The following is a 21,208-nucleotide window of genomic DNA, read 5'->3' on the forward strand; positions in this document are numbered from 1 at the left end:
CTTATTAATATCTGAATAGCAGGACAGGTTCATGATGTTATTCAAAGCTCTTTGGATACATCAACTACCAAGAATTAGTTACAAATTCATCTAATTGATCATTTCTTATTCATGCATGAAGGCTTTAAGGCTTGCTTAAATAAAGATATTCTAAGTTTATTACATTCCCTTGATTTACCAATATTTGGTATATATTGGTAGTTTCAGTACTAATAAAGGCAGCCTATAAGAAAAAGATATGCCAAGAATAGTTTGTAATTTGAAATGCAAAACAATTTTAAGAACAGTTCCCCAGAAACCAAATCAAGAAATTTCTAGTCCACAAAGCTCTAGAGACTGTGTTTGGAGGGAGAGGAAGGTGGGGAGATCAGATCTGAGTGTTTGCCATTGGCAACAGACAGAAACGCTAACCCTTCAAAAGAAAAAACTGTTTACATAAACTGGTTACCTAAACCAGTAAGAGAAAAGTTCAACCACCCATTTCTTAATCTCTGCAGCAGAGATGAACATTTTCCCAACGATGGAGGAGTTAAAGCCACCAACAGACAAGTCAGTGGTTTCACCTGCTTATCTGATGGCAGCATGGGGGCAGTAAAGTGTTCCATTCCTAGCTAGGTATCAAACTGGATACCTAAAACCTTCCTCTCCAACAAAACACAGAAATGCTGGACTAGATGTAAGAAACAATCTATTAAATGCACAGCAGAACTTAAAAATAAGCAAGGGGAAATCCTGGGGGCCACAAATGAAGGGAACTGAAAACTGGAGTGGTAAATTGTGAGCTGCCATTCCAGCTGTCCTGGCACAATCTGCCAGTCCCACTAAGCTATGGGTTTCGGCTTTAACATCTATAAGGGAACTGATGAAACCTTGGGCTCGCGAAAGGCAGTGGGTAGGAGTTGAACGCACCTCCCCTCCAGCCCGCCATAAAGGTGGGACACATGGAGGATGGCACCCTCAGGGAAGGGGGAGGCAAGAAAACATTCTGCCCCCTAGCACGGGAAGACAATGGGAGAACGCGCCTGTCGGCCAGGGAGTCTTCTCAGTAACTTACACTACTCTTGGGGTCTGGAAACTCAGAAGCCAAGAAATTAACACAATTAGTGGTTCTTTGTCAGCAACAGCCCTGGGAACATGAGGGCCATCAGGAGACACAAAACTTATCTGGAAGGAATTATTATTAACATCACTCAAGGTCCCTATAGACAAAGCCCTGCTGAAAATAAGCTCACTTTTCAAACTTACAAAATACATGGGTAAACAGTCTACAAATATAAGAATCAACATGTGGAAACAACAGGAACTTGATTTAACAGAGCTATTAGACTATAAAATAGGGATGTTTAAAGTGGTGACATAAAAGGAACTGAAAAGTTAAAAAAACACACAACTAGACATCATGAGACAAGAGGCAGATCTGAAGAATGATACACAGCTAGAAATTAAAAGCAATTTTTGAAAGAAGATACCCAATGAATAATTTTAAAAGGAGATTGTATGAACAGCTGACATGACAATTCATGAACCAGAAGACAGCTATGAAGGCACCACAGAAAGACAAAGTACTGGAAAACACAGAGGGCTTAAAAGGTGGAGAGAATACAATGAGGGGGTCAATGTACATTTTTTAAAAACTGTAGTCATACTAGGTGTATCTTTGAAACTTGTTCTCCATAACACCTTTTTTGTTCAGTAACACTGGGTGATCTTGCTACTGAAAATCCACAAGTATTTCCTAAATGCTACTTTGTTTCCAACACTGCTTCTTATTTTTAAGATAGTTTTGCCCTGATATATAGATGGTTACAATTTTGACATTGTTTTCTTCCTTTTATATATTAATAACAAATAATTTCATTTATATATATCTAGGACACAGGAGGAACTGTCAGTGATGTTCCTGCTTCCTGGGCTTCCATTTTCAGCTAAAGCATAGGTTAATGATTCTACTGAAAATGATACAAGCATGTATTTGAGAAGGAAAAACAAATGTCTCTCCTAGAAGTACAGCACGAATGACAATTATTTCTAAAGTGTACAAGAAGAAATGTTCCTTGAGACCGTCAAAGCATCTTTAGGTGACGGAAGTGAGTATGAGACATTTTTTAAACAACACAGTAGTTTGCTTAGTTAATACCACCATATATTCAAAGTATGGGTGGGTTAAAAATAAAGGCCAACACATAACTTCTGAAGGTTGAATTCAAGGGTAATTCATATGCTGAATATCACACCCACGCTTTCCATCCTGGGAAAAGTCGGCTGAGGTTTTTGGGGTCCATGGCCTGTTGAATGAGCAAATTCACTTGCCCACCCACACTGAGCACAGTTCCTTCCTCCACTCCTTTTAGTTTCTCTTGTAGTCTCATCAAGACACGTTCGGCTACTTTGTTGAAACTCTGGTCAATTTCACTAATGACAAAAACACAAAGGTATTAATGACATGGAAAAGTTCAAAGGGCCTTGGGAATAGGAAAATCTGACAACTGACAATAGGTCCTTCCTGAAACACTGCTCACCTGAGACTGTGTTTGCATTCTTGGTCATCTGCATTCAGGGTGGAGTGGAGCTCAGCTTCATCTTCCAGCCTCTGCTGTAAATACAAAGCTTTCAAAGGGTTCATGGTCCAGTCAAAGAGAGGATCGTACAGGAGGACCTAGGCAGAGAGAACTTAGTATGAGAACAACATGCATTTGGACGATGTCAGAAACAGGAGACCCCGTATTATAAAAACAACAGGCCAGCCGTGGCCGCTGTGGTTCAGTGAGACTGGGCATTGTCGAGTGCACTGAAATGCTGTCAGTTTGATTCCCAGTCAGGACACATGCCCTGGTTTTGGGCTCGATCCCCAGTAGGGGGCATGCAGTAGGCAGTCGATAGATGTTTCTCTCTCACATCAATGTTTTTCTCACTCTAAAAAAGAGTCAATTAAAAAAAATCTTTAAAAAAATAACAAGAGACCAATCATACGGTAGTTGGCTTGGGGGAGGGGCAAATTTACTGCATAGGCCTCTTGTTTCCTTATGGAGGAAACTATACGAGCATAATGTTCCGGGCTTCTTAGCCCATTCTGAATTCATTTTTCCTCCATGGTGGGCGGCAGTGACATCCCTTGAGCCATGTTTCCTTACTGGGCCATTAAAAACTGTGGAGGGAGTGACTTTGAATATATGTAGTTTGCCCATAAATTCAGGGGCCCTATGTGACTTCAATTTGAGCACTGCCATCGCTTTAGACTTTAGAGATCCAAACCAGTTTCACCCACAAAAGGGAGGTCTATTTTATTAATCAACTAATGAAAAGGAATGAGGACCCCAATTGTAAAGAGACTGCATGGTCTGTTTGGGCTGAAGTACAGAAACACCACAATTAAATTATTTCAATCCCAAGGGCTTGTATTAGGAATATCTGCAAATTCTGGAATTAAGGAGGAAGTAATCTGAAAAGTATACTTTAGTCTTACTATCAGACAGAAGTGGCTGAATGAAAACAATAAGGGAATAGAGACTGACTAGACAGAGCAGAGGTTCTCACCTCGGCACTGCTGGTTTTGGAGCTGGACACTTCCTTGCTCAGGGCTGTCCTATGCACAGGATGTAAGTGGCCTCGCTGGCCCAAACAAGCCAGTGTCGGTAGTATCCCCACCCACCCCCTGCCCCATTAGGACAACCAAAAATGTCTTCAGACATTGCCAACTATCCTCTAAGGGACACAACTGCCCTTGGCTAAGAACCATGGAGTTAAAGAGAGAGATTTCCTTAGTAGAACTGATAAAAATCTTGGAGGACAGAATGGTCTGTCAGGAAGCGGCAGCAGCCAGGAAGGCCAGGAAAGACGAACACACCGAGAGGGAAAGGGAAATGCACCTAAGTCGAAGTGCTCGAGGATTTGGGCCCTGGCTGGTGTGGCTCAGTGGTTAGAGCATCGGCCTGCCTGCCAAAGGGTCGCAGGTTCGATTTCTAGTCAAGGACACATACCCAGGTTGCAGGTTCGATCCCGGCCCTGGTTGGGGGTGCATGCAGGAGGCAACCAATGGATGTGTCTTACATCCACGCTTCTCTCTCTCCCTCTCTGCCTCCCTCCCTTCCACTCTCTCTAAAAATCAATGGAAAAAATATCCTCAGGTAAGAATTAACAAAACAACAAAAAGAGGGATTTGGGAAGTAAGGAGATGCTTTCATTGATAGTACATCAGAAACAGCGACTGTGACTCAATGAAACCTAAGACAGGAAAAGTAGTGGATATAAGAGAGGAGCCTGGAGTGGCATTCCAGAGGACTAGGGCCCACGCTGCCACTGAAAAGCAACCTCCTAGCTGAGGATGCAGTCTTCAGTTGGCAAAATACTCTTAAAGATCGGGACAAGCACATCAAATGATTTCAGGAAATCTGAACAGATTCACATAGGGAAGACTGGGTAGCTCCATGGAAAATACGTAAAGCATGAGAGGGTGATCTTGTAAGTGACACAGTTATTGTAGGTGGAGATGCAAATCACTTCCCAGCCTCAACACCCTCTGACAGTTTCCATCTCACTCAGTTAAAATCTGAAGTCCTTATGATAGTGGGGAAGGCACATAATAAGAATAGAGCCACTGCCTGGCCGCGTGGCTCAGCGCCTGAGCATCGACCTAGGATTCAGGAGATTGCGGTTCGATTCCCCGTCAGGGCACATGCCCGGGTTGCGGGCTCCATGCCCAGCAGGGGGCGTGCAGGAGGCAGCCGATCAATGACTCATCATTGATGTTTCTATCTCTCTCTCCCTCTGAAATCAATAAAGACATATTTAAAAAAAAAACACAGAGCCACAGTTGTTTAATCATTATTTACCTTACTAACTATAAATGAGTTTTCTTACAGACCCAGGAAACTGGAGGCTGAAACAAGGCTGTAAAAAGATAAGATGCCTCGATGGTCCAGCACTCAGGAAAGAAATACATTTGGAGAACAGACCAAGGACTGGACACGATTTGATCTGGTTGCTGTGCCCGCACCCTGACCCGCCCCTGTGAGTTTGAACACTGACCATTCTCTGGTCCCAGGGAAGGGCTGAGCTGTTTGTAACATCACAGAAGATTAAACACCTTGTTATTGGACTTTGAGCTCCTGAAGGCCAGGCTGCAGACCCCCTCCTCGCCCCCTTTCTCTGTTACACTTGCAGCTCGCAGCTGCATGTAGTTACCTCTTCCCTCACTGGTATATAATCAACCAACTGTCAAGGCGAGTCAGAGCAGAATTTCCAGGGTGACCGACCGCTCTCCCCATACTGCTGGCATTATTGGAATAAACACTCATGTATGATTCAACCTTGTCTCTGCTTAATTTGGCTCAAGTAGTGACAAGAGGCCCGGGACCCCATGTGTCCATTTTCACTTACAATGGTATAGGAACCCCCAGGTAGTTTGGCTACTGTTACTTCTCTAATTTGAAATCCTACCACTGCTTAAAGAACGAGGCTCACAGCAATCTGGCATTCCACTAAGAACACTTCTGAGGCCTTGAAGAAACTACTCCCTTCCAGCAAGCGTGAAGTCAGGGCATGGCTACGGGAGGAGCCCCCAAATCCACCCAGGCATGATAAATCCTCTGCCTGATACTGAGCAGAGTAAAATACCAGGCAACATGTTAAACTTCTCTGGATCTTAAATAATATTTGAAAAGTTTGGACTTGTTGTCTTAAATGCAAAAAGGCAAGATAAATTAGATTTTAGATTTTACTTCCTACATTTTGGAGGCATCCAGGTTATCATTTACTCTTACTGCAGAACCAATGGCAAACTGCAATAAGTGACATGTATGAACATAATTTGAAATGGAAAAAGAAAAGGGAATGCATTTTCATTCAGCCTGGGAAACAACATAGCCTTGTATTTAAATTACCAACATATCATTGGGATCTATTTTAGCACCCCCTTTGTAGCAAAAATCTATATTGCAACCAGCACTCCAAAGATCTATAGAGAGGCCTTTGTTCATAAACTGGACACAGGACCACCCTACAGACTGTTAATTTCCCTCTACACAGGCTACAGCCCCACCCTTATTGATCATAGGCTGAAAGGTAATGCCAGAGAATTAAAGGCAGTGATTTTCAACCTTGGCTGTGCAGTAGGAGAGCTTTTAAAAAATACAAATGCTCTTGCCCCATGCCTAGAAGTTAGGTCAGCATTGATATTTTTTAAAAGCAGTACAGGTGACAATGAAGTCCAGCCAGGTCCAGCACCACCGGGTTAAAGGAACAAAAAACTAAAGAATTTAAGACAGGGGTGCCTACACTCTACTTCCCATGCTTCCCTGAGGGGGAAAGGCTCCTAATCTCTGCTGTACCCACCCTTTACCAAGGCAGTGAATGCCTGCGCTAGGTGCGCAGCTCTCGCCGGCTAGAGCGAAGGTCATGAGCACTGGAGTTTGCCTGACTTCCTTCCCGTTCTGCCCTGTTTAGCATGAGGCAGTGAGCCTGATGAGGCCTCCGGTTCTGTGGGCCAAATCCCCGCTGGGTAGCCGTCCCAAGGTAAGGCAGCAGAGCAGCCCTGAGCGAGCACCGGCAGCAAGCCCGTTTCACCTTACTCCACGGCCCCTCCCTCCACGAACCGCTGACTCGATGGCTCTGGGCGTGGGCAGGGAAAAGGAGCTAACCTAGAGACTTCTCTTAATCCCGCTACGGAATCGGTCCTGAAAACAATCAATACCAAACGACATATCGAAGATGTGAAAGTGCTGATTTACGTATTCAAGACTAGAGATCACTTGTTATGCTGTAACATGCTAGGGCACTTGCGGGACCTGGAGGCATTCTACACCGCCAGTTACCGAGGGGTGCGGCCCCCACCCTCCCGCATCACTCCACCACCTTAAAATGCAGCACTGGCCTTCAAACCACTAACCCGCTGACAAGATACATTCTACCAGGTAGGGAGATAAAAATTTCCTTATAATATACTTTACCTCTACAATGGTTAACAGCGTCTCCTGAGAATTTCTCATAACCTCCATGGTTTTCTCACAGCATCTACAAACACATTGTAAATATGGGTTTTGTTACACACCGATGTTTTCAACATCCATCTATCATCTATCTATCTATCTATCTATCTATCTATCTATCTATCTATCTATCTATCTATCTATCTATCATCTACCATCATCATCATCATCTATCATCTATCTATCATCTACCTATCATCTATCTACCTACCTATCATCTATCTATCATCTTTCTATCTATCTTCATGTGTAGTATACTGAGACTACTGTTAATTTCCAAATTAATATCTCAAAGAGCATAACACTTGGCAGAGTGGGCTTTCAGTAGATGTTTCTAAGATGAATACAAATATATACCTACATGGAACAGAACAGAGAACCCAGAAATAAATCCACACTTATATGGCAACTTATTCCAGGGCAAAGGAGGCAAGCACACACAATGGGGAAAAGACAGCCTCTTCAATAAATGGTGTTGGAAAAACTGTACAGATACATGCAAAAAAATAAAACTGGACACCATGTACAAAAATAATGGATTAAAGACTTAAATGTAAGACTTAAAAATCATAAAACTCCTAGAATAAAACATAGGCAGTAAACTCTTTGATATGGATCTTAGCAATATTTTTTTAAGATGTGTCTCTCTAGGCTACAGCAACAAAAGCATTATCAAACTACAAAGCTTTTGCACAGCGAAGGAAACCATCAACAAAACAAAAAGACAACCTATTAATGACATATCTGGTAAGAGGTTAATATCCAAAATATATAAAGAACTCAACATCAGAAAACAAACAACCCAGTTAAAAAATGGGCAGAGGACCTGAATAGACATTTCTCCAAAGAAGACATACAGGGTGCAAAAGCAGGCTTACAGTTGTTCGTATGGAAAATAATACAATAATTAATAAATAATAATACAAGAATAAAATCTGTGGGGGGCAAAACAGGAAATGGGGGGCATCTGTAATACTCTCAACAATAAAAATAAATTTAAAAAAAGAATAAAATCTGTGTTTCATGTACTCACAACTATAAACCTACTTTTGCCTCACCCTGTAGACGGCCAACAAACATGGAAAGATGCTCAACATCACCAATCACCAGGGAAATGTAAATCAAAACTGCAATGAGATATCACCTCGCATCTGTTAGAATGGCTACTATCAAAAAGTCAACAAACAAGTGCTGGCGAGGGTGTGGAGAAAAGGGAACCCTTGTGCGCTGTTGGTGGGATTGTAAATTGGTGCAGCCACTATGGAAAATAGTATGGGGGTGCCTCAAAAAATTAAAAATAGAACTGTCATACAACTCGGCAATTCCACTTCTGGGTATTTATAAAAATAAAATGAAAACACTAATTGGAAAAGATATATGCACCCTTATGTTCACTGCAGCATTATTTACAATAGCCAAGATATGGAAACAACCTAGGTGTTCATCAATAGCTGAATGGATAAAGAGGATGTGATTATATATATATAAAATCACATATATGTATGTGATTGCAACAATGCAAAAAAATACAACTAGATCTCTCTTTTATACCAAATACAAAAATAAACTCAAAATAAGTTAAAAGACTTAAGTATAAAACCTAAAACCACAAAACTCCTAGAAGAAAACATAGGCCATAAACTCTGACATTAGTCCTAGCGATATTTTTTTTAGCTGTGTCTCCCCAAGCAACAGCAACAAAAGCCATTAAGTAGACCTAGGAGTATTATACTAGTGAAATAAGTCAGACAAACAAAGCTAAATACCCTATGATCTCACTTATATGTGGAATCTAAGAAATAAAAATCAACAAGTCAAATCAGAAACAGACTCACAGACACAGAGAACAGACTGACGGTTACCAGAGGGTGGGGGGAATGGATGAAAAGGTGAAAGGGATTAAGAAGTGCAAATTCCAGTCATAAAATAAATAAGTCAGAGGGATGGAATACACAGCACAAGGAACACAGTCAATAACATAATAAGTTTGTATGGTGACCTATGGCTATTAGATTTATCATGGTGATCACACAGTAAGGTATATAAATATCAAATCCCTACGTTGTATTCCTGAAACTAATAAAATAGGGTATGCCAACTATACTTTAATAATTATACATGTGAATATAAGAATAACACAATACTATAAAATATTTCTTTCAGTCATTACTTGTTACGGTAATTATTAGTTTACTTTAACTAGAACCTGCCCTTGCATACCCCTACGCTGGGAAAACCACAGGGAACCGCACATTTCTTTTAGCAGGCACCGCAACTAGATTGTAAGCTCCTTCGGGACAGTTTACATGCCCAATGACGAGCACCCAACAGGAGTTTCGAGCAGTAAAAAGAAAGAGTGAGCTAGAACAAAGGCACTAACGGCAGGCAGGCTCTTCCAGAGGAGGTCAGGATGGACAGTATATATGAAATATTGGGTGAGGTCCCAGGTGATCTGAAAGAAGGGGAAACGATTACTATTCACCCAGGGTCTTTTCCTTAGTACCGGCAAAGCACTGGGGTGTAATTCTAGCAATGAATTCTGTAATCTATAGAAATCAATAATCCAAATGACTTTGACATTAAAAATTATCTGCCCTACCTTACGTCACTTACCTTCTGAAGACGCCTTCAACACCAGTAATCCCCATTCCATCCACAATATCTCTGGTGAGTCTAAAAGGGACTGTTTCAGGAGTAGGAAGGATTTTACCCTGTTCAAAAGCAACTCCTAAGAAAAAACACAGTGAGGTTAGGAGGCTCCATAGCTAATGGACTTTCCTCCCAACTGGCATGTGAACTTTGTAGAGGCACCAAATAACTGGTCACCTATATCCCCTCAGTGTTATAACACACAGAAGTTTATTCTATTTCTGTTCAGCCTGGTTTCCTGATCTCCACCACTGTTAAAAACATTAACTACTTCTTGACATAATTAGAGAAAGATAGATTAAAGGGTGATTTTAAAAAATGAAGTAGTTACAGGTAGAATTTAAAATGCAGAGGCTATACAGACATGTACACATATATACATACATCAATATATTTGAATTTATAAAATTCCTGAACTTTTTCTAATGGAATTCAATTTAACTGTCTCTTAGTAAACCACTTATATGGATTACACTGTAGAATTTCTAATTTCCTAAAAGCTGCACCTTCTTAGAAATCTTAAATTCTACATTCTAATCAAATCCTCTTCTTTACATTTACTTTATTAAACAGTCTTCAAACTCGCGGAGATTTCTGGTCCATTAGCTTCCCTCCCTTCCCTGCTCAGCTCACAGCATAGACTGCACGTTGATTACTCTCACGAGTACCTCAGCTCTCCCTGCCGCCCACACCTCACCCTCCAGACTAGCCCTTCAACACCAGGCATGTTAGGGCTGCCTGAGGAAGTCATGGTGACACCATGGCCCCACTACAAACGCAGGGTTGTCACCTGAGGAAAGTGCCTCTTACACTGCTTTGCATGTTTTTTACTTACCCCTTTCTACCTGAATTATCTTTGTCTCTTTCCTGTATCTTATCAACATCTAACATGTTCATGCCTCTCTCATATTAAAAAAGCAAACAAAAGCCCCTCAAAACAAACAAAAAAAGGACTGAATGTGTCTCTGTCTCATCTCTGTGGCAAATTCCTCTCCCCGCTTCCTTTCAACTTCTTGCAGAACAATTCCACATTCTTAGACTGCACATCTTTCACCTCCACTCAGTCCTTGCCTTTTCAGTCTCACTCACCCGCTCTACCCAAAGGTTACCTACCTCCCAGGCCTCTGAGGCTGATTGACTGTTACACAGAAAGGCCTGTTCTCAGCACTCATCCCATGTGGTTATTTCTGTTTCTCCTCGGACTCAGCCTTTTCATTCCCTACGGTCCCATCCCCGGTCCTCTTTATCAAGGCTCATGTCTGGCGTCAGAACCTCTTCCAGTCCACTGGCTTCACCTGAAACCTATTTGCTGAACGTTCTACATGTCATTACACGCAACTTCTCTGCTCTCCTGTATATTAAACTGCCTACTCCCCCTGGAAGCCCCATCAACACCTCGAGACAATGTGTGAAACTAAACCCACTGCTTCCTTATTCGTTACAAAATCTGCTGTGTTCCTCACTAGAAACTTCAGTTACGCTGGAGGCCCCCCACTGTTTTCCACACCTAGTATCACTGGTGCAGGTTACTACTGAAATGTGCCCCCGGTTCCAATGCCCTGGTCTACAAATGTAGCCCAACTGTTCACCCTCTCGTCTAAACTATTGCAATGCCCACTAACTTAGCTGCCTGCTGCGAATACTGCTCCCAAATGATCATTCCAATAATCAAATGTAATCATGTCCAGCGTAAATATATCTTCATTTACTTTTCACTGTTTAACAGACTGAAGTTGAAACTTCTTAGCTTGGCTTTTTACAGCCTGGTAGCAACCTCTCTCTCTCAAGCTCCTCAATTACATGCAAGCTTTAGGCCGGCACACTGTCTCCCCATTCCTATAACCTGCTACTTCTTCTTGGTAGGAAAACGACGTTTATTGATGACTAAATATTTATTAAACAAAATAAAAATATGTATCTTTTATTACTTACCTAAATCTATATGTACAAGTTCTGCTGACTGCTCATTTATCAAGATATTCTGTACATGTCTATCACCAAGTCCAAGTATGTAACCAACTGGTGAAAAAAACAACCGGAAATCACTGATATCATCTATTTCTAATAACATATTTAGTCAATTTCAACTATTATCACTGACTTTACACTATATAATTTTTAAGTAGCTTGGGCTTTTTACTTAAAGGAAATCAAGTACGTAACTGGCCATTTTGAATTGAAGTCAAATCTCGCCAGGTATTTTTGTTTATATTGCACTTTACAAATTGTAAGATGATTTGCTAAAAAGTTTTCCCTTTACTAATAAAGCACACATTTAAAAATATCAGTACTTCAAAACTGGTGTGGTTAAAGTTGAGACCATTATTTACCAGGGCCAAAGCAGTGCATTGTATGCATTCAGATATTGAGTAACCTATGAGTAAATCTTCATTCTTCAGTGAAACTTTCTTCCGCTTGATTGTATTTAACACAAATTAATCATTAATTCATTTCACCAACTATATAGCAGAAAAAACTGCATTTCTATTTTTAAGACAGATTATGACATGCCTTAAAATGCCTTTAACCTACAGAAAGACACTAGGTTGTTACAGAAAAGACACCACATAGGGAGTCAGGATGCCCTAGCACCTGGCTTGCTCTACCATTAACTGGGCCTACTTTCTTGTTTATAAGCTAAGTTAGTTGAATCAGATGAATGATCCCCAATGCAGAAAAGAAGAGGATTTCATAATTACCTACGACTTTTTTCAAAACATACATGCCCTGCCTTCCTGGGGTGATGGAGGTAGTCGTCAGTTAAAAACCAGTAGATTAAAAGATCTCTGATGTTCTTGTTAGTTCTCATACTCTAAGGTTTTAATGACTCTTTCTAGCTATTCCAGTCTGTTAGAAATTTAAAAACCCCCACAAAACCATGAAGTAAAAATATACATTGTACACTGAATATTATTTCTATTCCAAAAACAAAATTCTATTAAACAGAATCAATCATTGGGTGACAATATTAAGAGATTATAGAGGTCCTATGCAAAAAATAAAAATAATAAAAGGAAATAACTTACATGAAGTTATCATGGGTTTTATTATTTTCCAAAGAAAAATCTCAGAAAATAATGTGAATTCAGGAAGAGAAAATAAACCACATTCACTACTAAACAAAAAAGAATAGCCCTGGCCGGTGTGGTTCCATTGGTTGGGCATTGTCCCCTGCACAGAAAGGCTGCTGGTTCGATTCCCGGTCAGGGCACATGCCCTGGTTGGGGGCCGATCCCAGGCATGGGGCATGCAGGAGGAAGCCAATCAATGTTTCGCTCTCACATCAATGTTTCTCTCTCTCCCCTCCTCTCTCTCTAAAAATCAATAAACTATTCTTTAAAAAAAGAATAACCAGTCTTATTTCTCTACCTTAGGGCAGGAGAATTTTCTATAAAAGCTAAGAAGAGCTACAATTATAAGCTAAGAATCAGGATGGCCAAGAAACTCAATGACCTAATGAAGAAGATGGTTTGGTTGACAACCACCAACACCATCATCAAATGCAACTAAGAATGTAGGAAGTGCTGAATCTACTGAAATATATAAGATTACCAATAGAAGAAGTAGCCACACTGCGAGTATAGGCCAATCGTTTCTCAAACCAAACAGCTGGGTCCAAGAATTTTTCCATGCAGAAGTAACGAAAAACTGGTTGAAAATTCTGACAAATAAGCATGAAGGTTTCATATTTCTCTTCGTAAGACTTCTTTTGCACATCCTTTAAATAGATTAAATATAAAATTATTTTCTCAATATTGTGTTCAACTAATTTAAGTCTACTAATAGTGTCTATATGGAAAATAGTATGATAGACATAGAGGCATAAAAAGATATCTCTACTCACAAGAAGCTAACAGTTTGGTGAGGGAAGCAATTAATAAGGTTCCTAACTCCTTAGGGCTTTCATGTTAATATTAGTGGAAGGAGGCACACCAATAGTGACTGTTTTAAAGTAAATTCTAACTTGCATGACCCTGTAATCTACGTGGAAGTAAACACAAAAATGACAAAGGTAGCTCCAGAGAGTCTTAGGTGGTATCATGACTATCAGTGGGACAGGAAACAGAGACCCGGAGGAAGAATCGAAGAATCACTGATAGATGGCAAAGTAGCTGACAGATCTCATATCTGTCCCCTAACATCTTCTCACTATACACTATAACACTTTCCCAAAGCAAAGTCTGTCTACTTCAATGGGCTCAACTCTCACCTATGTGCTGATGACTTCCAAATCCCTACCTTTGGCTAGGACACCTTTACTAAGCTCCAGCCTGATGAGCTTTTTCAACTGCCCACTGAGCATCTTCACTGGGATCACTTCCAAATCCAAACTAATCCACCTTCTCAGCTGTGGCAAAGCTCTGCCACTTCCTCTATTTTTTGACACAGTAAACAGCCCCTCCAATCACCCCAACCAGAAAACTGGGTGCCACTGATTACTCTTTTTCACCAATCCCACCTGTAATCAGTAACCAAATCCTATCATTTCCGCCTACCTAATATTTCTTACACGTACCCCCTATTCACCATTCCTACTGTTACGAGTCTTAGTTCAGATCCCCTGCGCCTCATGCCTCTAGTGGGATTTCCCAAAAATATAACCCATAGCGCTGTCAGTTATCTTTCTAAAATGCAAATCTGATATTAATATTCTTCTCAAGAGTTCTCTGTTGCCTACAGGGTAAAATGCAAATTTCTTAGCACATCATAAAGCAATCTCCATTTTTTTGACTAATGATTACTGCTCCAATCTCCTATGTGCTCCTCCTCAAAGGCTAACCCTACACTGTCTTTAACCTGCGTGTTCACGCCTCCTTTGCTTGTATCTCCTTCTTGGAAGACAAATTCCTTTACAAAACTTTGCTCAAACACCATCTCCTCCACGAAGCCTTTCCTGAATCTGATTCCCTCTACTCTGCCAATCCCAGGAGACCTAACCACTTCCTCCTCTGAGCCCACACTGTACCCTGCACAATAAAAGGAAAAGGAAATGGATTTTAGAGTTGGAGAGACAAGGTTCAAATCCTTGCTCCCTGACCGTGGGCAAGTGAAATTCTCTGCATTTCTTCTCATCTTTCAATGGGATAAATACAATGATGATTAGTCATATCATCTGTGAAATTTCTAATTTGTGAAATCTCACCTGGCACAGAGGAGGGATTCAATAAATGTTGCTGACTGAGTGTATGTCAGACCAAATGACCTGTGTAATGTGGCAAGGGTCTTAGAAGTTCTCTATATTAGGTTCATATAAAAATTATTTCATATTTTTTTTGGTTTCAGTGTTTTGTTAAGAATTAGCATACATTGAAAAATGTTAAAATTTCTTATCAGACAAGGGTTGACATTAAACAGTTAAAAAACCTTCCTTTTCCATTCATACACCTTTTCATTCTGGTGAGCTTACTTTCTTTTACTTAGTTATCATTAACAATTATTGGCTGAAATTAAACCTTTTGTATTCTATAATATTTGATAACTATCAGCTTTAATAAGCTATTAAACAATCTTGCAATAACTCATACTTATGAGTGTCACTTACCAACATTTTCTTCTGGCACTGATAGGCACTGATATCGTTTGGCCTGTATCTTTTATGAGCACCATTCTCATTGTTAACAAGAAATTCACCAATAGGGACAGTTCCCGTGCACCATTCAAGAACACCACTTCGCTGAGAAAGGGGAACCACCTGAAGTTAGAGATTAGATACCTTTTGATTATGAAAGGGCATTAAACAGCACGTGACAGTTGCTCAACTATCAGAGTTGGTGTGAAACATTTTTCCAAGTTGAATTACTATTTCTCTGTCCATAGGAGACAAAGCTCCTTGGAGGAAAGCAACCAAAAATATACTTAAGCTCAAAGAGTAAGATTTTCTAGCTTGCTGCTTAGACTTCTGAGAACCTGCTCATCTCTTAGTCTCCACAATTCCCTCGAGAAGTCAATCCTGTTAATGATGCCCTTCATTGCCTGTACTGAGCCATACTTAGTTTGTTCCATTTGGATGAGGAATTAACCCTGCTTTTTTTATACTTTTAATATCAAACAAGTTTGAAGAATTTCACTTTGGAAAATATTGTAGTCTCAGTTTTAGTATACCTCAATAATTGCAAGTATATGTATTGTTGCTTTAGGATCTTGTTAGCTTCACCAAGAGGAATGTATTTCTCAACATAAAATGGGCAATTTTACTGGGAAGATTAAAAATGATGACACATTATTAACAGACATAGTGTAGTTTCAATTACAATATCCCGACTCAATCAGAATTTTGGAGGGTAGATCTAATTTCAAGTAGACAAAATATAACCAACATAAGATTATATAACAACTATATTTAAATTAAAAATAAATTTTAAAAATATTCCAGGTCAAGGCCTTCTCTCGTTCATGGTTTATAGCAATGAACTCTGGAGGGTCAACAATGTATCTGCTTGGAAACCTTAGCTGCTTTCTGAGAAAATCAGGATATACTCCTATAGCCCCTACTTTTTTGCAACCCACTGTAAACCAATTCTTCAGTTATCATCTTTGCTATCTAAAACCCTGGTATTTAGAGCATAAAAATTTCCTTTCCTTTACATTACAGAATACCTGCCCTCTAAGAACTTCTCAGCAATCATTAAAATATATGCCAGCCCAGCCGGCCTGGCTCAATGGTTCAGCTAACTGACCTATGATCCAGGAGAATCACGGTTTGATTCCCAGTCAGGGCACATGCCCAGGTTGTGGGCTCCATCCCCATTAGGGGGTGTGCGGGAGAGGCAGCTGATCAATGACTCTCATCATTGATGTTTCTATCTCTCTCTTTCCCTCTCCCTTCCTCTCTCTGAAATCAATAAAGATATATTAAAAAAGAAAATTAAAATAAAATATATGCCAGATGGGAGACTACTAACAGCTCATCAACTTTGTCCTACAATTAATCTAGATCAATAGCAAAGTAACTATACTGGTCTAGTAACTAGGCAGGTCTCAAAGGGTGGTCCCTGAACCACAGCTGCATCAGTGTCACTTGGTATGTTGCTAGAAATGTATATTCTCAGGCCCCCATCCTAGAATTAAAAGTCTAAGCATGGGGTTTAGCAATCTGTGTTTTAACAAACCCTCCAAGTGATTATGATGCCTGCCAAGTGTGAGTAGCATTGATCTAAGTTTAACTTTTTTTTAATACTAAGGAATGAGATTTTACTGGGTAATGTTGAGCTTTGGAGGGCTAAGTTTAACTTTTGCTTAGCATTCATTGAGGGCTAACTAGTTCTTTTTTTAAAACTACTAATGGAAAGCATCAATTATATTAGTATCCTATAAAATTCCATGTACAAATTTCTCACAGACTTGAGGCTAAGAGAAAAGGGTGCTTCTGAATAATATGCTTCCCTGCTTCTGTCCCACCCAACTAAAGAGTTTTACATTTGTTTCAAACTTAAGTTCTGTTTTCAATTACAATATCCTGACTCAATCAGAATTTTGGAGGGTAGATCTAATTTCTTGCCGCACCCCCCCCCACCCGCTCCCCTATTTTCAGTTTTTAGTTTAACAATTATTTTTACAATTAAAAAAATGTGCCCAGCTGGGTGTGGCTCAGCGGTTGAGCACTGACCTAGGATCCAGGAGATCCTGGTTTGATTCCTGGTCAGGGCACATGCCTGAATTGTGGGCTTGATCCCCAGTCACGGGGTGTGCAGGAGGCAGCAGATCAATGACTCTCTCTCATCATTGATGTTTCTCTCTCTCTCTCCCTCTCCTTTCCTCTCTCTGAAATCAATAAAGATACGTTTTTTAAAAAAGTGTTGTGAAGAACTTGAAACATATGAAAAAGCAGGTATTACACATAATCCCAGCGTACTCAGATAACAGTACTTTTTGACTTATTCAGGAACGTTTTTTTCTTTGTTAATCCTCACCTAGGATATTTTTTCCAATGTTTTGTGTTTTTTAGAGAGAGTGGAAGGGAGAAAGGGAGGGAGGGAGAGAGAGAGAAACAAAGAAGTGAGAGACACATTGATTGGGTGCCCCCCGCATGCACCCTGACCAGTGGTGGGGATCCAACCTGGAACCTAGGTACATGCCCTTGGCTGGAAATTGAACCCGAGACCCTCTGGTGCTTGGGCTGGGGCTCCAACCACTGAGTCACATTGGCCAGGGCATATTCAGGAACTTTAAAAAAGCCATAGTTATAGATTGATTTCTTATAAATGTATACATCAACATCTGTTTTAAGGCTACTTACTCTGTCTCTTTAATCTGTCTTTTCTTATGCTACTAACCATACCATCACCGTTACTAAAGCTTTACCATTTGCTTGAGTATACCTGGATATAGTCTTCTCTCACCTATTACTTTTATCAAAGACATTTTAGTCATCCTCATCAATATATTTTTCAAAAAAAACTTTTAAATTATTTTTCCAAGTTACAAAAATTTGATTAAGCCTGGCTGGTGTGGCTCATTGGTTGAGTGTCAACCTATGCACCAAGAGGTCACCAGTTCGATTCCCGGTCAGGGCACATTCCCGGGTTTGGGCACAATGCTGGCATGCAGGAGGCAGCCAATCGATGTTGATGTTTCTCTCTCACCAATGTTTCAACCTCTCCCTCTCCCTTCCTCTCTCTAAAATCAACAATAAAAAAATATATAAAAAATGCTGGCTAATTGTTTTAAAAAAGTGATTAAAATTTCACTGTCCATGCATTAATTTGAATGCACTGACATTTTTCAATGTCTTCCTACTTAAGACATGGTACCTTTCTCTTAGTTTTCCTTTACTCTTTCCTGTTATTTTTAATAATTTTTTTCATGTAATCAAAACTTTTTATTACTGTGAGGGACTTTTTTCAATTATATTTTTAAATTAGTCTTATTTAATGGTTAAAATACTTCTAGGTTAAGCAGAGTTAACTTGCTAGAGAGAATAAACACTCATTGGTTGTACCATTCTGTGGGTGTAAGAAACAGGTACAGGACTACCCCAAGTGTCTCTGAAAGGCCTCTTCTCCAATACACAGGAAATTATCCATACACTTATTTATATCTTCACAGAAACATGGACAATGAATACTTGTTACAGAATAGAATAAATGACAAATATGAGATACAGAAATTAAACCAAAAAGGACAGGCCTATGAAAACAGACACTTCAAAATGAGGGTTTACTGCTATTTTTTAAAACATGCTAAATGAGCATTCAATGTAAGGGGCAAAGATGATTAACTCATAGAATAACATGACTTGAGAAATGTCTTCTCAGGCAAACTGCTGGAGGAAATGCAAATTGGTACATCCCTCTATCAAGGGTGATGTGATAATATCTACCAAATTGCAGGTTTGTGGGAGGAAAGTTAGCATAGGAACAAAGGCCTCAAGCTCTACCCTCTCCCTTCTCTGTTCTGGCTGGAACATCACAGGCATCACTGACCCGTTTCCTGTAATTAGGAAGACCAAAAAGAAATTGGTATCTGGAGGGGAGAGACAAGGACCAGCTGCACTGGCAGTCACCCCGCCAGTGTGAGGCCAAGGACCGCCTTAGCTCACATTTAATAAAAATGTTCCACCCAAACCCCATGGCGGTCTCATTCTCCCAGGTCGCCCACTCCCACTTTCCGAGAGCGTCTTATGGCTTTAATGAATTTACTGTGCTTTGCTACATCTTTCTGTCATGCCCTTGAATTCCTTCTTGCTCCGACAGGAACGTGGATTGGTTGAAGCCTCCCTTGGCCTCCCTGGTTGCCTCCCAGCATCAGGTGCACTTATCCTGACCCATCGATGCACTTTTTGGAAATCTACCCCACAAGTGACCTGTACATATATGAAATAGTATATGTTCAAGGTTATTCTCTGCAGCATTGCATTGTTTGCAATAGCAAAGGCTACTAACAACACAAATGCCCACTTTATACAATAACCATGTAATTAGAGAAAATGCAGTTCTTAAAAAATGAGAAAGACATCTATAATATACTGTTAAACTTTAAAAAAAGATATGTATCTTGTTTTTTCTCTATGGAAATGGGGAATAGAGAAATACATTCTATTTGCATAACTCTTGAAACAAATGAAAATGGTACTTATAGGGGTAAGATGGGGGAGGCGCATGACAGGACTGAGAGTAAGAGAAGCCTTCAAACCTTTTGCTACAATTGAATTTTTGAACCATGGAAACTTATTACCTAGTCAAAACCCAACAAATTTAAATTTCCAAAAGTCTATTTTATGTGCTATAGTCTTCATTGAATCAGTATTTTCTTCTTTTTAAAAAATTATTTTCCCATCACCATGTATCTCCTCTATGCCCCCCCCTTCACTACATCTTCCTTTCTTAATTAATTTAACCCTCACCCAAGTGTATGTTTTTATTGATTTTAGAGAGAGCAAGGGGGGGAGAGGGAGAGAGGGAGAAAGAGAAACATTGACTGACTGCCTCCAGTACACGCGCTGACTGCGGATCAAACCCATGGCCCAGGCATGTGCCCTGACCAGGAATCGAACCCATGACCCTTCAGTGGAGGGGACGGTGATCCAATGAACTGAGCCACCCGGCCAGGGCAGTACTTTCTTTTTAGTATCACTTTTCTTTTTAAGAGTGCTTTCATACCAGAAATTAGCCACATGGTTAAGATGAGGAAAAATACTTTAGCTGATTATAAGAAATATCTAACTGCAGTTAACACCTTGCAGACTGGTCACATGGAAAAGTAGCCGGCTCCCCGGGAGAATTCTGGCTCAAAATAGTCGGTTAACAAGGTATTGAATTTGTTAAAAAAAAAAAAATGTGACTAAATAAGAGGTTTGTACTGCCTGTGAGCTAAGAATGGGGTTTCAGGTTAAAAGGGTTGTAAAGAAAATGTAAATAGTATGTCACAGAGACCTTTTGTGGCCCATGAAGTCTCAAATGTTTACCATCTGGTCCTTCACAGAAAATAAACATTGGTGACCCCTGGTCTGAATAATGGCATCACGTATGTGCTACGGGGAAGCAGCAGAAGTATACACTAGTTACCTTGTATGTGCAGATAGTCAATTTCCTCTTCCTGGTCTTGGTGTTCCTCTGCAGCAGCGTATTGCACATCTGGAAAACCTGCTGCATCACAGCATCTTGTCTCAGGTCGTCACGGCCCTTCAGAATAATCAGAACACGAATAACTAAGCACGGTTCATTCTCTTTACAATAGAACCATACCAAGAGTCCTCGCAGACAGTGAAAGGGCACTCAGAAATAACCTGAGCAGCGGGGCACCTCTTAACAGTCTCCTGAACAATTAAGACCGAAGGCTGTTCTTTCATTTAGAACAAGCTATAACACTGGGCGGTAGGCAGGGCACTTTAGAAAAAGGAAGCCCCCCAGCCTTTGTAATTGGACTAGCTGGAGCTCTACCTGCGCGCAAGCTGCAAAAGACCTGGGTGGGGCAGCACTGTTCCGTCTCCATCAGTCCTCAGCAAGGCCCAAAGAGCTTTTGAGCAGATTAAGGGAGAACTGCTGTCCCTGTCTGGAAATCTGCTAGCACTTAGCATAGTGCCGGACTCAGGATATCGAAGTAAGGACCTTCAGCTTGAACTATTCAGGAAAATAAGC

The 21,208-nt window shown here is 40.4% G+C and overlaps 1 protein-coding gene across 4 annotated transcripts in view; it reads right to left on the reverse strand.

The window, feature by feature from the left end:
• Positions 1–843: 843 nt before the first annotated feature.
• ATM (ATM serine/threonine kinase) overlaps positions 844–21,208 on the reverse strand; it is a 109,090-nt gene continuing 88,725 nt past the window's right edge. For 3 of the 4 annotated variants that reach the window (XM_016218203.2, XM_016218205.2, XM_016218207.2), the window contains 8 exons: positions 20,636–20,752; positions 15,175–15,324; positions 13,185–13,350; positions 11,565–11,651; positions 9,597–9,711; positions 6,945–7,008; positions 2,520–2,656; positions 844–2,412 (listed from right to left, as the gene is read on the reverse strand). In XM_016218203.2, coding sequence (XP_016073689.2) covers positions 2,229–2,412; positions 2,520–2,656; positions 6,945–7,008; positions 9,597–9,711; positions 11,565–11,651; positions 13,185–13,350; positions 15,175–15,324; positions 20,636–20,752 — 1,020 coding nt within the window. In that variant the 3' untranslated portion in view covers positions 844–2,228. Of the gene's footprint in view, positions 2,413–2,519; positions 2,657–6,944; positions 7,009–7,596; positions 9,436–9,596; positions 9,712–11,564; positions 11,652–13,184; positions 13,351–15,174; positions 15,325–20,635; positions 20,753–21,208 lie in introns of those variants that run through there. The other variant, XM_016218206.2, reaches the window with a different exon arrangement.

This window comes from Miniopterus natalensis, chromosome 11 (genome assembly GCF_054644295.1).
Source record: "Miniopterus natalensis isolate mMinNat1 chromosome 11, mMinNat1.hap1, whole genome shotgun sequence".
In the NCBI taxonomy this organism is placed as follows: Eukaryota; Metazoa; Chordata; class Mammalia; order Chiroptera; family Miniopteridae; genus Miniopterus; species Miniopterus natalensis.